Source organism: Catharus ustulatus, chromosome 1 (assembly GCF_009819885.2).
Source record: "Catharus ustulatus isolate bCatUst1 chromosome 1, bCatUst1.pri.v2, whole genome shotgun sequence".
NCBI classification, from domain to species: Eukaryota; Metazoa; Chordata; class Aves; order Passeriformes; family Turdidae; genus Catharus; species Catharus ustulatus.
This window is the reverse complement of record NC_046221.1, coordinates 89,129,903-89,146,917: the sequence shown is the minus strand read 5'-3', so window position 1 is coordinate 89,146,917 and position 17,015 is coordinate 89,129,903. Positions and strand designations below refer to the sequence as shown.

General features: G+C 38.7%; 1 protein-coding gene across 2 annotated transcripts in view; it reads left to right on the top strand.

Annotated features, from left to right (window-relative positions):
• Positions 1-17,015, top strand: part of DDC (dopa decarboxylase) — a 59,428-nt gene that overhangs the window by 33,339 nt on the left and 9,074 nt on the right. Inside the window, exons 9-13 of one of the 2 annotated variants that reach the window (XM_033056241.2) lie at positions 1,295-1,362; positions 5,801-5,854; positions 6,461-6,537; positions 10,292-10,311; positions 11,056-11,154. In XM_033056241.2, coding sequence (XP_032912132.1) covers positions 1,295-1,362; positions 5,801-5,854; positions 6,461-6,537; positions 10,292-10,311; positions 11,056-11,154 — 318 coding nt within the window. The remainder of the gene's footprint in view (positions 1-1,294; positions 1,363-5,800; positions 5,855-6,460; positions 6,538-10,291; positions 10,312-11,055; positions 11,155-17,015) is intronic. The other variant, XM_033056250.2, reaches the window with a different exon arrangement.

Sequence of the window (17,015 nt, the reverse complement as noted above, 5' to 3'; positions counted from 1 at the left end):
AGTTGCTTAGATAAGAATACTTCAATTTCCTGCAGCTCCTCTCACTCAGATAAGTCCTTGTCTTCCACGTCAGTGGAGAAAATATTACTGTTTGGTAAAGCCAGAAGTTTAAACACAGCCCTGATAGGCAGTGACTAATGAAGAAGAGGAGGGAAAACCCCCTCACAAATAAAGCATTTATTTCTGTCTCTTTTTTTATCAGCAAATGAAGCTTGTTGTAATTTCCTGTGGGGGAATATTTTTTTATTATTGTTATTGGTTCCTGAAGGAAATGAAACAGCATCCCTTGTCTGGGCCAGCATTTGTCATAAGAGTAAATATTTAACAACCATGAATAGGTTTCCTACTTTACAGAGTACAAGGTGATAGCTAGACAGATGTATAGGTAGATAGACAGAGAGACAGAGAGATCACCATCCCTTACTAGAACAATTGTTAATTGTTTACAGGGGACAGGGAAGGTTATGAGAAGCAAATGAGAACAGAAAAGTGCTATATGGAATAGTCAGACCTTGGTGCTGCGAGGTCCGCATCCCCAGCTTTTTAAGGCTGGTGACTTCTGCATTTGTTAAAACAGAAAACATGAATAAAATCTTTCTGAAACGGTGTCCATCTTACCCACCTGGGTTTCTTCTGATGCACCACCTAAACGTGGCAAGTAAACCAGGCCTGGCACATGGTGTATAAACATGTATTTATTGCAGGTGCTTACTTTTACTTTTTGGTGGTTTTTCTTTTGATTTAGATTAAACAATAATTTCTACTGAAAGAAAATACCCTGTCAAAAAAAAATTCTTAGTCAGTTGTAATTTTTTGAAGGAATATGATGTGCAGATTCTGAATTACAGATATATTTTCTTGCTATATATGAATTTTGCATGTTTAGTTTAATATTCTTGGAAGTAGAAAGCTTAAGGAATTGTTACTGGAAAATGTGAATGTTTCTAAGCATGCAGATTTATTTATTTATTTATTTATTTATTTATTTATTTATTTATTTATTTATTTAAGATCATGATAAACACTTTTCCATAAGATATGTACCAAGAAAGCATAGTTGTAAACAAATGCTTAATATGTTGAGCTTAACTGCAGACCTATCATGAATTCCACTCCCAAAACAAATGAAGATTTAACTGCAACAGTTACTAAATAAGATGACATTAACAGGAACATAATAAAGACCTAATTCAGGAATTGATTTATAGTTACACAGAAAATTTGACAAGGTCATATTATTAGCACATGGATCCTTTTCTATTTCATAATTTGTTTTTTATTTATCCATTCTCAGTTTGCAGATTCATTTAACTTTAATCCTCACAAATGGCTCCTAGTGAATTTTGACTGCTCTGCAATGTGGTAAGTATTACAGTAAAGGGAAACATTACAAGAGACAAAATGAGGTTATATTAGTCTTCCTATCTAGCAGTAGCTATTTCTTTATCTTTCTCAATTAAAATGTGGAGAACTGCATAGCTTTAAATTTTATAAATTATTTACAGAATTCAAACCTTCATTTAATCCAAGTTTCAAAACCATTAAATTTTGAAATACGTCTGAGCTCTATATTCAGTTTCAAAAAGAGAGGGAAGTCCCAAAAAGTCTGCAGATTTATACTTGCTCCATTTTGGGGCTATTTAAAGCATAAATTAAAAAAAACTTATTTTAAGGATATCAATGCAGTGAACAGCATACTAAACAGGGCTAATTTTTTTTTCTTCCTTTTCCGTAATATTTTTTTTGTTTGATTCTTTTAAAAGTCTTTCAAAAATGTTTAAGATTTTGCTGATGAAAACCAGCTGATTTCAAAAAGGCCTATTTATGAAATTTTGTACTGACTTTCAATTTTCCCAGATGACAGCAGAGACATTTTGATATTAAATGATGCCAAAATAGAAACCCATAGATATACTTTCAACCAAAGCAAAGTATCATGGCAGTAATAATAGCATGGTTTTAAAAACATTCTATAGTACATGATACTGTTTTGTCTCAAACTAAATGATTACCAGCATCACAATTAATGATACTTATTAACAAAACAGCTATTCACCAAATGCAGGCTATTTATCAAAATAAATGAAAACAATCATTTCAGTTATAATAGAACAAAATTTACAAAAGAAAAAAAAACAAGACTCCAAAACATCATCCAGAAATAGGTCACCTTATTTAAAAGAGGAATAAATGTAAGACAGTGTTCACTCAGTTGCTTTGGTTAACCTTCGCTCTTTTAATTTCCCTGGCAAAGTAGACTTTTCAAGTAATATATTATGGTTTTCACTTTAATATTTCAGCAGATGTAGGCATTTGAAATCTTCCAACACACTGTGGCTTTTTCTTTTCCTTAGGGTAGATGGCTTACATTCTGACCCTAATTAATCAGTAGTGGCAGCACCCCATAACGTCCTGTGTCTCTGTGTGTAAGGAAGTAGGAAGATGATGAAACAAACTCCCTTTCTAGTCCCTCCCATCTTTTTCTCATCACTCAAAGACATTGTTAAAAACTTGCAAATTAGACAATACATTATCATTCTCTTTAATGTTTGTAGAACAATTAGGAACCACATGTAGTCCCTAACAATTTAGTTTCTCATTAATTCTGCTTTCCCTGAAAACGCTGCAGAACTATGTTAAAGGCATTTTACCTGGCTTTCCAGTAAGTTATATACAATCACACTGTGAATTCCCATCTCAGGTGATTTTAGGTTATTCCCAGTAAAGTTTAGCCTTTAGATTTAGGAAAGTATTTTTTCTGCATTTTGTTTCTTTTTTTAGATAAGCCATTGCAAAAAAATACTTGTTTTCATAGGTAGGAAGATTCCAGGACATTGGAGAGACCTTGCAATGTCTCCTTTACTCAAAAGTTTCACAACTATAGGCACTCAGGCTTCAATTCAGCTAGGCATTTATATAGAAGGATTATTCACTTAATACAGAATAAATGTGCACTTAAACTCTTGAAGCCAAGTCCATTGTCCAGCTAATTCTAAGACCCGTGTCCAAAATTCTGCCTTACCAACTGTAACACTCCCAGAGAAGGTGAAAAGTAATAATAAAAGATGAAGGATGGTAAGAAAAAGTAACTGTGAAGGACACGTAGTCCTCTTAGGATCCATGAAAAGTATTAAGTATGATACTATAGTGATATGGAAAGAGTTCAGTAAACACTGAACACCATTTTAGAGCCAAAGGAATCTGAGTTCCCTTGATGGGCAGACTTGAAAGTAACCCAGACTCCTCAGCACTTTCCCCAATAAACACTTGCATTTCTTTTTGCTGCAAGCTGATTAAAATAATCTACCCATTAGATCTGTAATGTAATTATGTAATTACTCAGTGCAATATGTGGCACTGATGTAGTTTCAGATTTGAAGACAATGTCATTATAAACCTTTTGTAAAATATCCTCAGACTTCCTGATGTACAGAAAAGAGCAATTTCCTATAAAAAAGAATTTATTAAAGCCAGTCCAAAAAGGGTGCATTTTTTATATTCAAATATCAGAGTCCTTTAGAGACTTTGTCTTGAAACTAGTCAGATTTGCCTGACTTGTTTAATTGATACTCTATTATAAAATATCATAATATTATAAAATAGGAAGAAGTGTCTTTATTCAGAGAGAATGAAAATAATAGTCTTGCAAAGGCTTTGTATTTATTACCCTTTTCAGGGTTTAAATGTTAACTTTTGATTGGGAAGTGTGTTTCAGTAACTGGAAGAAGGTGCTTACAGGAAATACTTATTTGTAGATCATAGGACACAAAATTGTTTGGGTTGAAAGGGAATTTCAAGATCATCTGCTTCCAACCCCACTGTCATGGGCAGAGACACCTTCCACTAGCCCAAGTTGCTCAAAGCCCCATCCAGCCTGCTCTTGAAGACTGCTTGAAATGAAATTGTGTTTCACTTCCTGACTTCAGTTGAACACAAACTGAAGTGAAATTTTTCCTGCTGGTTCATAATATGAGGTCATCTTTTTATCTGTCATTAAAAATGCACAAAATAGAGTGAGGCAGTTAAAAGCTGCAGATCAAATAAGTCACTTCTCACAGATCTTCATTATTTGATTCACCAGGAGTTTTGTTGTCCATTTTGTATTACAAGTACTTGAAATGTGAATCTGTGCTACTTAAGCTAGGTCTTGGTCTCTAGCGTAGCATCCAGCCTTAAAAATAGTTTACCAATATCTTTTGTGAAATCCATATTCACAGGATCACAGATTTGTGAGGGTTGGAAGGGACTTCTGGAGATCATCTAATCCTATGATTCTCATCTTGAGCGGTAGTCAAGGAATATCTTTCAGGCTGGTGGATGGATGCCTCAGAGCCCCTTTAACAGAGAGTCGCCCACTACAGTCACTCAACTTTTCTTTTTACAGTAACCACCATGTGGCTCCTGATATAGGCTCTCCTTGTTTGCCTTGCTCACTGACACCTAAAACCTCTAAAGAATCATACCTGACTTTGGTCTGAATGTTGGAGGCTGGAGATTGGAGCCCTGTTTCTTTTGATCACCAGAGTCCAAGGTGTCTCAAGCTCAGTGTTATCCACTGTAGGTGTATGGTTCTGGAGCCACATATCTACCTCTATTTCAGTCCCTCGACTACCACACAGCCTATTATCTGTGTCTTGTAATGCAGCCATCTGACAACAGGTCATCCACCTGTGCACACTTTGTGCAGGTACCAGCCTTTTCTCCAGGAGAACTATCTGGGCATCCATTGCTAGCTACCAGCTGTACTGACATCTCCTTCCTTACCAGTTCTGCCTGAGTGGCAGCATCAGAATTCTCAGGGGCTGCCTCAATAGACACACTGGGTTTGGCTCTGAAGTGGAGGCCCCCCATTATGGCAGAGACCTTGAGCTCTGAGCACTCTGGTGTAGCCCTCCTGAGTACTTAGGACTTGCCTGAGGTGTGAACCTACTTGCAGAATGCAGCAGCACCCTTCCTGCATGCCCTGCCTATGGAAACTTCCATGTCATTTTTGTGTCTTCTAAGCTAAATGTTGCTGCAGTGTAGTTACCTGTTCCATTGTTTAATACAGCCTCTTACAGGAGAAGAAATTAAGTGCTCACAAAACATCTAAAGACATTGCTTATAACTTGGATTAGCTGCATAGAGAATGAGCTACTGAAACACAAATATATCAAAGTAATCAAATACTTAAACTACAATAGAACAACCTAGAATTTAAAATATTTATCCTAATTAAATATTTTTCAGTTATGGCTTTCTTCCTTTTGTCCACAGGACATTTCTAGCAATAATTAGGTTGTTCATTGTTTTTATTTTATCTGAAAATCTGTCGCTATTTTTCATGTGTGTAAGTTTACTCCTTTTCAGCTATGTACTTCCCATACCTGAAGGCATATACTTAGCTGTTGACTTTCCCTGACCATTAGGGAGTGGAAGGCTTTTTCTTTGTTTGACCATGGTCTAGATGTGAATGAGAGTGGGAGTATGTGCATTTATACATACACACTAAAATACTGGAAATTAGCCTTTTACTTAGAAATTTACAATTCTACATTAAATCATTAAAGCATAGAACAAAAGATTTGGACTTTTTAAATGTAGAGTATCCCTGTGTTGATATAATTTTTGCTTACTTTGTAGTATATTTATAGGCATAATAAAATGATGTAGCAATCTTTCCCTTTTTGATTTATGGTTTCTTCTCCTTCTGCCTCTACAAACCCCAACATTTGTGGAGGTGAGTCTTATTCAGCATGAAGCATGAACCAGAAAAATCTTGTTATTAATCACTGGCAAAACACAGTTTATTCTCTAAAAGGGACACACTGGCTTTTGAACCTCAGTCCAGTCACACCACCCCTAGCTGGCCACAGTAAGTTATGCTTCTCAGTGTAACATTGTGCTGTAGAATGTCTGTCAGGAATTGTGTAGTGGATCCAGCTAATGGCAGGGTGGTACAAGAGGGGAGCCTGAGTCAGGACTGGGAGGTTGTCCCTTCCAGTGGCTGCTGCTGCTGCTGCCACAGTAGCTTAGAGAGACAGGGGCCAGCACCCCAAAAGCCTCAGCGCAGCTCTGCACGATGTTTAGGAAGCAACAGCTCTTCCCACGCAGCTTTGTACTTGCAGTAATTTCAAGACAACTTCTGTTGACTGCAAACATTAACATTGCTTCAGCTAGTCTCACATTCTGGTGTGAGTGTCTATCACCATAAAAAGATCCTCTATGTCTGTTTCTTGTCTGTTTTTAAATATGCAGTCGTGCAGTCATGCTGCCCGTTCCTGCTGAGCCTTACACTTAACTACTTGTAAGTACAGTACTGATATGGCTGTGAAAAAGCACTGAAAATGGCACAGGCTGTGCTCAGGAAATATGCCAGTTTAAACACATTCAATTTGACTTTACTTCTTGTGGAAATTTAATCTCTTAAGTCTTTATTCTTAAATTTCTCAATTTGATTTCTTTCTCTTTTTTCATACAGGGTGAAAAAAAGATCAGATTTAATAGGGGCCTTTAAATTAGAACCTCTTTACCTGCAGCATCACCATCAGGAGTCTGGTAATTTTATAATTAAATGAGTTTATTATTATTTTGTTTGCACTCTGATATTTAATGGAAGAAAAAGGGCTTATGATGAAAATGGCAATTCTTAAACTACCCAAGTTTTTAGGAGGCTGTTTCCATTTTCTGAGCACTCTAGGGAGCTAAGCTTATTATATCAAATACATGTCTAGTGAGATTTTAGATAGTTAAAAGCAATACAAGGAAAGTAATTTCATAAAGCATTATGCATTACTACTTTTGTGTTGGGATTTCCCCAGTTACAGACTTACCACTGATTGATTGCAGGAATGCTGAGAAAATTCTTACTATCTTTTGGCTGTCAGATAAACGTATTAATGGGTGTTGTGTAACAAGTCCCTTAACTTGTCTTCCCCAACACATCTTTCTTCAGAATGATTTCAGGATCTGATTTGGTTTTAGAGTTTCTAAGGTCTGTGACTTATTTTCTTAGTTATTCATGTAATATCTGATTCAAATTTTTCAGAAACCCATGTGAGGAGCAAGCACTTCCTGAAACTACAAAGAAGGGGTGAACTGTGTTTGCTGTCTGTGCTCTGCTTTTAAGTGATAGCTTAGTGATAGCTTTCTGGGACATTATGCTGTAGCCCTCATGCTCTTGCACTGGCTGCAGAGAAAGGCAGTAAGAGCAGACTATCTGTCTTGTAAAAAATGCTCATGAAAGCTCTTCACAAAATGCTCACAAAGAACTTACAAATCTCAGGCTCTGTACAAAACTCCTTAATGGATTAGTGCTGGTCCTTGCACATACCTAGCAGCTGCAGAGTGGTATTTGCCCTCTTGAAGCCCATTTTTACACATTTGATAATTAACTGAATAATTGTGGAGATGATCACAGCAGTGTAGTGTCAACACGTGGTGGAAGTTCCCTCATAACTTTCTGAAGAGAGTGAATCATCAGTGGAAGGTCTTATCATATACTGAACCTCATGATGTTCCTGGAATTGCTGGTGCTGATCTATGTTCAGAAGTGTATCCTGTCATGGCTATGAAATCATTGACAATTAAATTAATACCATCCAGAATTCCACTGTTCACTAAGAAGCCCTAGGAAAAATGGATTCATATGCCTTAATCCTGAGCTGGCATAAACCTTGCATTTTATTCCTTTTCTCCATTTCCAAGGAATGCAAACATAGAACAGTGCAGAAAATAGGAATATATTACATGCAGTAATTCTGGAATTGAGGTTCACCCTCTAAAGGCTTGAATTATTATGGAAAAAAATTTATAACTTTTTTGCCTTTTCTAATGGAATATACAAGTTACAGCAAATACACTTAAGGCACTAGCTTTTACTTAACATACATTCAAAATATTTATCTTCAGGAGAAAAAAATCCAGCCTCAACTAAAATGAAAATATGTTCTTGGAACAACTGATAGTGCTGATACTAGAACTTTAGGTCTTACCTTGGTTAAATAGCACCTGAAGCAAACCAAACCTTTCTTAGAAACAAGTAGTTTCAGTAAGGCCACCTAGTTGACCTGAAAACTTTATCACCACAGTTGGAGAAAGAGTTTTTTAACCTTCATCTTGCCTTCAGAAGGGTGATAGCATGTTATGTGATCTAACATCATGATTTCAAAGAGATCAGCTGATTACTAGCAGTCTAGGAATGCTAATTTTTTTTTCTATACTCCATTCCCATTCGATATCAATTTTCCAAGGAGTTGGACAACACTTTTCAAATGCAAATTCCCCTGGTTAAACTTCCCACCCACACTTACTCCTTCAATAAACACAGTCAAATTTGCTACATGAAGGTGCTGCAGTCCCCATTGATCCCTGTGTGATTTATGGGATGTCAGCCCTCTTAGGAATACAACTTGTCTAATGAAGGGTCTTGAATTCTCTGTATCCTCAGGTTTGAGAATTCCTATCCTGGTTTACTAAGTAAATGAAGTAGTATTTCTGAATTCACTCATCTCGCACTCAAGAATTTAAATGACTGGAAAAATATCTCTGTCTGTGAGCAATTACTCTCAATAACCATATGGCAATTATGTGTGTCCCCAAGGGGAGAGTCTTTATTTTGTCATTAATTATAATTTTATGTGATTTGCATCATCACACCAGGAAGATTATACTAGCTTGCCTGGCAACCTAGGATATAGGTCAAATCCTCGTGGCAGTGTTAGAAGAATGCAGCTTTATACTCTATTGTGAACACCACATACACTCCCACAATGCAATTCCTCTTGGTTAAATACAGATGTAAGAACTAAGGCTTGTAATCAAGGAATCAAGCACTAATCATTGATTACATTCTGCTTCACAGCTTGTGAAAGGCGTTGTTGTGGATCATTAGACATAGCCCCTTACAGGAGCGTAGGATTATTTATCTGTCACCAGTTGCTTTTACTCTCTTTGCTACCAGTCTTGCAGCTATCAAACAGAAATGGCTGCTACAATGCAGAAGAATATAAACGTTATCAATTTACCTCGTTACCAAGCAAAGATAACCGCATTCATTTCCTGAAGTCCAGGAACAGGTTAATGATTGTTCATTGTTTTGTGGGTTTGGGGTTTTTTACCACCTGGAAACCAACATAGTAACAGGTTATAGAACCTAATGGCCTCCTGTTACAAAGAAAGAAGGACCATGTTTTTTCCTATGTTTTGGCTGCAAATGAGAGAACATTGGCAAGAGAGCTTGTAACACAGGAAAAAGCTGTTGTTTTTCTTTTTCCTTAGAAAACATAAAGGCTGAAAATTATGTAAGTGGCATATACTGGTCAAATTCAAAAGCTACAATTCAACCTTCCAGCTAACAGTTCCAGGAGTACTTAGCATTTTCCCAAGGAATCCAAGTACATACTCTCCTATGAAGCTTGTACACCACTGCTGAGAAATAAAGCAGAATAAGGAAGCTAAGCAGATGCTTCTTAAAGAAGTGCTTTAATTATTACATCAGTTTAATTTCTCTTACTGTCTTACAGCAGGTGACTGATTGTGTTCAAGTTTACTTTACTGTGAAATCAGTTTAATTCCTTGATTCAAAGAAAAGTAGGTGGATCCTGACACTGTGTGCTTATGTAAAGGACAGCTAATAATGCCCTCCTTGGACTGCTTTGTGGCTTAGTCTGTCTGTGTAAGGGGCTTTCACTCCATCAAAAGAAAAACCATAAAATTTGCAGAATACTGTTTTTCAAGCAGGAACAAATCAAATCATGAGTCAATTTTTCCAGTCACTTATTAGACATCCTGAAGAATTAGCCACAAATATACATATGAGTATGAAAGGTATTTGGGAGTGGGTTATTTTAGAGTGTTACCAGTTCACTAGGGTAAAGGTGATGACATTTCACAGCAGAGAATGAGTTATTAAGTGAGTCTGGGGATTCTGCAAACTGCTTAAACAAAAATTAATAATAGTTGTTTTATCTACTGTTTGTTTTCCCGACAAGAAGAAAATAAACATAATATTTGATCTGTCATCTCTATAGTATCTGCAATATAACAGAAAGGAAAACAGTGTTTCTTCTGTAAACTGTTAGTGGCATATTTGGACTAGCTAAGGAACAAAGGTTATTACAAGCGCCTTCATTTAACATGATACCAAGTACCCAGGTAGATATTTAGTGGTCCTGTTGACAATGATAGTGCTGAAGTTCATAGCAGATGTAAAGGATAGCTAAGATACAGCTTTTTCAGTAACATTAGAATGATTAAAGTCTTTGGCTGTTGTGATGATGATGCAATGTGAACATTTTTCTTTAATTTCCAGGTCTCGTAACAGATTATCGGGTAAGTACAGTATCAATGCAATAATGAACACTATTACTTGTATGTACTGGTATTTTTAGGACTTTATCTTCCATTATTAACATAAACTTCCAAACTTTATGTTTCTTTTCAAGAAGGATGCAGCTCGCTAAATTTTTTAACATTCCTCAAACAGAAATTTGTTTTTTTGTTTTTTGAAAAAAAATCATTTAGAGGCAGAAATTCTCTTGCATGTGCAATATCTTTGGATTTAGGCAGTAGAAAGAAATTTCCTAAAGTTGTGGGTTTGGTGTTTTTTTTTTCTTTAACATAGTGAATAACACAATTTAAAAAAAATTGAAAGCATCTCTATTTTAATCTTCTGCCATGGAAACACTGTTGTTTTGAAATGAAAAACATGCCTGTCTTTGTAGATACTAGCCCCACAACTTTAAACAAGCCAATGTACATGAATTTCTCACATACTTGTTTTCGTAAAGCTTTGAGGAGAGTTTAGTATGTACAAAGAAAATTTGGTTTGCCTCATGACCCTTCCATTCTGACTCCAACCTCCTTTGCCAATTTAAATTTGAAAATATTAAGCATTATTAATAAACAGGGATTAATAAACCAGGAATAGATATTTCTTCTGTTATTCTATCCACCTATAGCAAGTGCCCCTAGGATGTGGCAATGTGGTTCACTTCAAAACCAGGGCAGAGTGTACCTTCTGCTGTGTCACTGCAATGGTGACCTCTGACATGAGCTCTTCTCTCTGGGTTGCAGCACTGGCAAATCCCCCTGGGCAGGAGGTTCCGCTCCCTGAAGCTCTGGTTCGTGCTGAGGATGTACGGGGTCAAGGGGCTGCAGGAGCACATCCGCAAGGTGACTGGGAATTGCCTTCTTGGGTACCTGTGTTGGGACAGCAAGGGAAGATGAGCTGGCTACCTATCTATTCTGCATGACTTCTGTAAAGAAAGCAGAGGAAACAGTTTTAGGCAGCTCAGTTCAACAGGCCTGCTGTTCGTTTGCCCCATGTGAGGTCACAAATTCGTATCATGGCCAGATCAAAGGTGCCATTCATTTTGTGCTCACCTTTAGGAAAGAAAAGTCTTGGAATTTGGAATTTCTGCAGTATGGTACCACTCAATACCTCTCAAATTAAGCCAGAGCACATCCATTATTTTATTGTGGAAACACATGGATACACATTACTTCTTTATTTTATTAATGTACATGCATTGATAGGATGTTTAGATTATGATTAAGGGATACAGTGACTTATTTGGCATGTCTACCTCTGCTGCTGCTTTTTTTCCTGTTTAAAATATATTTTTGTTGAAAAAAGAATGTGTACAATTTACAGTTTGTTAATACTGTTATAAGTACTAAGTTTATTCTTGATGAAAAAAGGAGGGGTTTTTATTCACTAAAAAACACAAGTGGCGCCTGTCTAAATTATATATGTACTTCCTCTGTAGCAGTAAATTCAAATTCAAACCTACAGTAGTTTCACGAATACAAGCCGCACGGATTATAAGCCGCACCCCCGGTGCCTCGACAATGTTGCTGTCTTTGTCGATAGATAAGCCGCACCCCGAATATTAGCCACACTTTCGTTCGTCGCGAGAATCCGTGCGCAGCTTTCACAAATTGGCCAATTAGTAACAGGATCGCGGCATAGCGAGCTTTACTGGCTCGGGGCGGGGCCAGGCAGGCTCGGCCCGCTCATGGTTGCTGACGGGGCCGGCCGGGTGGTGCTGCAGCCGCCGCCGGGCTCACTGGCCCCCCTCTCCCGTCAGCACCGCCCCGCCGCTGCGTTAACGTAGTCGCCCTGCCGGCGGCCCAGGCACTGCCGCCGCTGGCAGGCACGCCGGCCGCGTCGCCGCTGCGTTAACGTAGTCGCCCTGCCGGCGGCCCAGGCACTGCCGCCGCTGGCAGGCACGCCGGCCGCGTCGCCGCTGCGTTAACGTAGTCGCCCTGCCGGCGGCCCAGGCACTGCCGCCGCTGGCAGGCACGCCGGCCGCGTCGCCGCTGCGTTAACGTAGTCGCCCTGCCGGCGGGCCAGCCGCTGCCGCCGCCGCCAGGCTTGCCGGCCGCCCCCTCCCATCTGCACCGCCGCCGCGTTTCCTCGCCCTGACCGGCACTGCAGGCCCCCACACCGCCGGGCTCCCCCACGCTGCTGGCCCCGATTCTGCTGGGCTTCCCCTGCTGCCAGGCAGCCCCACCCGCCGGCCTTCCTGCTTCTGCCATGCTCCCCTGCACTGCTAGCCCCAGTTCTCCCGGGCTCCCCCGCCCTGCTGGCCTGGGCTCTGCCGCCCCCCTGCCCCGCCCTGCTGGCTCAGGCTCAGCCGCCCGCCCCCCACACTGCTGGCCCCGCCTCTGCCAGGCTTTCCCACCTCTGCCGGGGCCGGCCGGGCTCCAGCTTGGCTTGGGGCTGCCGCGGGCTCTCACTTCCGTGTTGGCAGCTTTTAGAATTTTGTTAATAGATTAGCCGCCCCAGAATATTAGCCGCACTTCCGGGTTTCCACCAAAATTTTGGTCAAATTGGTGCGGCTTGTATTCGTGAAATTACTGTACTTGTAATCTTTAAGAAGTTCAGGGAAACCTCTTGTGACAGGAGATCCATGACTTGGCTCTAAATATTTACAAAAATATCCATTAGCTAAGGGCCTAGCCTAGCATACCAAATTCCTTGCAGACACACATTCTTTTCAATTTTGGTACTAAACAGAAGAATTCCTAAGAAAAGCTTTGGAAGACTCATATCTATTGCACGTCAGGCTGGTTTCCACAGGTCAATATTTACATTCAAAAAAATTACCTTTCACTGTCTCTGACATATTTCCCTGATTCTCCTGTCAAAAGCTGCTTGTCTTCCTAGAATCATAGCTGAGGACCAAGCTTTGATATTTTCTGTGACAATACAGTTCAGGAAGGCTAAGAAAATGAATCTTTTCTTAGAGATACTGACTCCAAAGTAAAACCCTTGTATGTTTTCTCATTTGTAAAGGCAATTCAGACAGCTAATCTTTCTAAGGGCTTGTTGAAATGAGTGTGTTTGGTGTATATTTCTAAGGACTAAATTCTTCTTCAGTACAGATATAAAAATAAGTTATGAAAAGACAAAGAGGGATAATTAGGTGAAGAATTCTTCTCACTGTATACATCTTCAAATTGGAACCATTAAATTAGTTTCTCATCTTACCTCCTCACCGACCCCCAATGAATGTTGGTTCAGTGGGTTCCAAAGCATCCTATGAAAAAAAGAAGTAACTTCTATCTCCAGCAAGCCACTGTTGAACTTATTTTTCAAAAAATAATTGCATTTCATTTGCTCCCTGCTCTAGCAGAATTTAAATTATCTCTTGTGAGTTTTTAGATATGTTGATAAAATTATATCAATAGTAGCAAAATAAAAATAAAAAATGCATTTATTTTCTTGTACTTTTGCCTATCTTCTCAGGAATTATGAGCTTCAGGTAGATTGTGATGACTTTTCTTTAGGTGGAGTAGTAATGAAGTATCTAAAACAGCCTGACATTGGTTTAAATTTTCAAACCCACACACAAGTTTCCAAATTAAAAATAATCTGTAATTTAGCTTCACTTATTAGCTGAACTCTAACATTGCTCATCCCCATGCCTGGCCTTGAGAAGCTGCTTTCTTTTAAACATACTGTAGCATCTTGCAAATAACAGTTTTTATATTCCCATTTCTGGCCAAGGCAGTCCCAGGCAGTTCCTGGTCCCAGGCTGGTAGTTGGGTTTCCTGTGTACTTGGGACTTTTGGCTGGGTTTTAAGGGAAGCCCTGTAGGTGCCAGAATTATTTCTGGAGCTGCATGAGATGACTTAGAGATGCATTTGAGTGGGTGATGGAGTGGACATAGGTAGAATGATAAGAGACCCAGGAACAGTGGCAGAGGCAAGTATTGCAACCTTCCAGTGGAGAGCAGAGGGGATGGAGCTGGGGAAGCAGGAAGAAGTGGTCTCTCTTATGTTATTAATGAGTTACCCTGAGAAAAAGTAACAAAGTTGGGCAGAAGAGAGGAGGTTTGAAGCAGCTCCTCGGGCTGGAATCTGGGGAAGGAGATGCTGATGTTTGCTCCTAAGTCATGGAAAACTCTAGGAAGATCTGTGCAGTGTTTATAGATTTCTAGTTAGGCTTCTTTTGTGCAACCTGGTGTTACTTACAAAGGGATTTGAGATTTTCAATAGTGATAGGCTTCTGACATGATATAGAGGAAAAAACCTTAAGAACCCACCGTATTTGTTGTGCATTGCAAGTTTCTATGTGGAAGACCAAAGACATCTGTAACTGTCTCTTTTTTCCTTGATGTAAACTGTCACAAAAAATTTTTCCACCCTCTTTTATTAGTATATTTTAAGGAAAAGATGTTTGTTGTGTTTGCAGCCTTCAGGTCTACATCAAAATGACTGGATAACCACTGCAACTTGGCATTTCCTTGAGGATGGCATTTAGGGACTAAAATATTCCCAGGAGATGAGAATGTGTGACTTGGATTTAGATACAGGAGCTTTTTTTGTTTTCCAAACATTCCAGTTATGCACACTTTTCACACACAGCATGTCATATCAATCTATTGCAAAGTATAGGTTTTAAAGTAGTGGTAAAGAGGAAGATAATCATCTTTGAAGGATGTGGGGAGAGACAAATAAAATTTTGGAGGTAAGTCCAAAAGCCACAGAGGAGATATACAAAAGAGGGCAAACCCAACAATAACATTCTTCTGGACTGATGCCAACTAGTCAGAGTCCATATAAATGTGAAATCCAAATCCCTATGTAAATGGCCCATTTGTGAACTCTTGACTATCTCTTTATTATTCCTTCGTTGGTTTAAGTCCTCTCAAAGAGCTCAGAAGTAATTTAAGAAATTCAGAAGTTCGGTTTAGTGTGTTTTTCCATGCAATCCCTATGAACATTGTGACTCAGCTGAATCCTCCTTAGGACCAGAAGTAATCAGTGTACTGAGGATACTGAATGCCATTAAAAATTAACAGTATAATCCAAGAAACTGAAACTGTAAAGAACAGCAATAGTAGAGATAGTATTTGAACTGGAGAGTAGCACAGTCCAAATGGCTGTTAAGAAGATTCTTCTGACAGCATTTCCCTTCAGTGTAGTGGGATACAGGCTAAGGCAGGCAAAGAAGTGAAATTTATAGGAGAAAAAGTATGAAATTATCAAGACTAGGCTAGTATGCTTGTCTGCATATACACAGCAGTGTATTCTGATGCTTCAGAGGAGCTCCCTGCAATCAAAGGCTATTTTAGCTTTTGAAGACATTGCCCATAAATTAAAATTCTGCTTGAACACTTCAATGCAGAAGAATTTATATTTAAATTTACATTTAAATTTGCATTTATATTTATAGATATAGGTGTAGTTATAGTCATAATTATAGTTATTTACTCACAGACATACATTGAAAAATACGTACTTTTTAAAATAGGGACCACATCATAGTGCCTCGCAAGTTTACTGCTCCTGTTATCGATTATGTAAGACATTTCCCTTAATCCAGAACAACCAAATTAATTAGATCCCTTGTTTCTTTTCTCACTCTTCTGCAGAAGAGCAATGGTTATTTACCTGAGATAATAGTGACACATAACAATTCCTTACAACCTCTTTTTTTCAATCAGCTAAATTGCATTGCAAAGACTGGATCTGTTATTCTGTTCCTATCTACCAAGAGACTTCATCACACTAACACAGTCCATGTGATTCCACTCTGAGAACCTACCTGATGAAGGGATAGCTCAAATGGTAGTTTTAGAAACAGTATATGAGTTGGTTTGTTTATGTCCACATTTTTGTTAAATCAAATAACAGCTCTAGATAAAATAATTTTGAAAAGTTGAATAATATTTGAATGCCAGCATAAAGTTAATGGTGCTAGGGACACAGCTTGACGCAGATGTCAAAATCAAATGCACTTGGAGGGTTAAGATATCCATAGGTCAGGCTTGATATGTACACATTCAGCAGAAAACTGAGAACAGCCTGTCAGTCTTTTACATCTTTCCTACCCTCAGTTTCAGTGCCTGCAGTTTTCCAAATGGGACTTTATTTTCACAGTGTACCTGCCTGTCTTGAAAAGCTGAAGCACTAAAGCCACGTGTGTCCTCCTTTGAGTCATTGCCATGATCACGTCCAGAGTATGGGTACAGCTTTTGGACTTAGAGAAGCACGTGACACCTCAATGCCCTGCAGTTCTACAGAACTTGAACTTCGAGGCTTAATAATATTTAACTTTACCATTGCAGCAATCTTTGTAAGAGCAATTCAGGATAATAGCTTATGGTTCAAAGGTGCAGGGCCTTAGGTAACTATATTTAGGCAAAACTATACATGTGAAAGTCCAGTTAAATCCCCACTTTCTCTCCTTCCAGTTCAGTAAAACCTAAAACACTTGGTGCCCCCCAGTGTCTTTACTAATTATTGCTGTTAAGACTTACTGTGGATAAAAGTATTTGCATCCAGACATGAATGCAAAATACTTCTACAATTTTGGTTTGTGGCTTAACTAAAAATTTTCTATTTTCCCTTGTTTTATTTCTTTCAAATTCCTGAAAATCATTTAGTCCAAAAAGTGGCCATAAGTACCTGCTATAAAATGCACGGCTTGGGTCTGGCGTTTTCTTGTACAAACTTCTCACAATAAGCCCAATCTTAAATGTTTGCTTTATTCAATTCTTACCCAGATAAATTTTGATGAA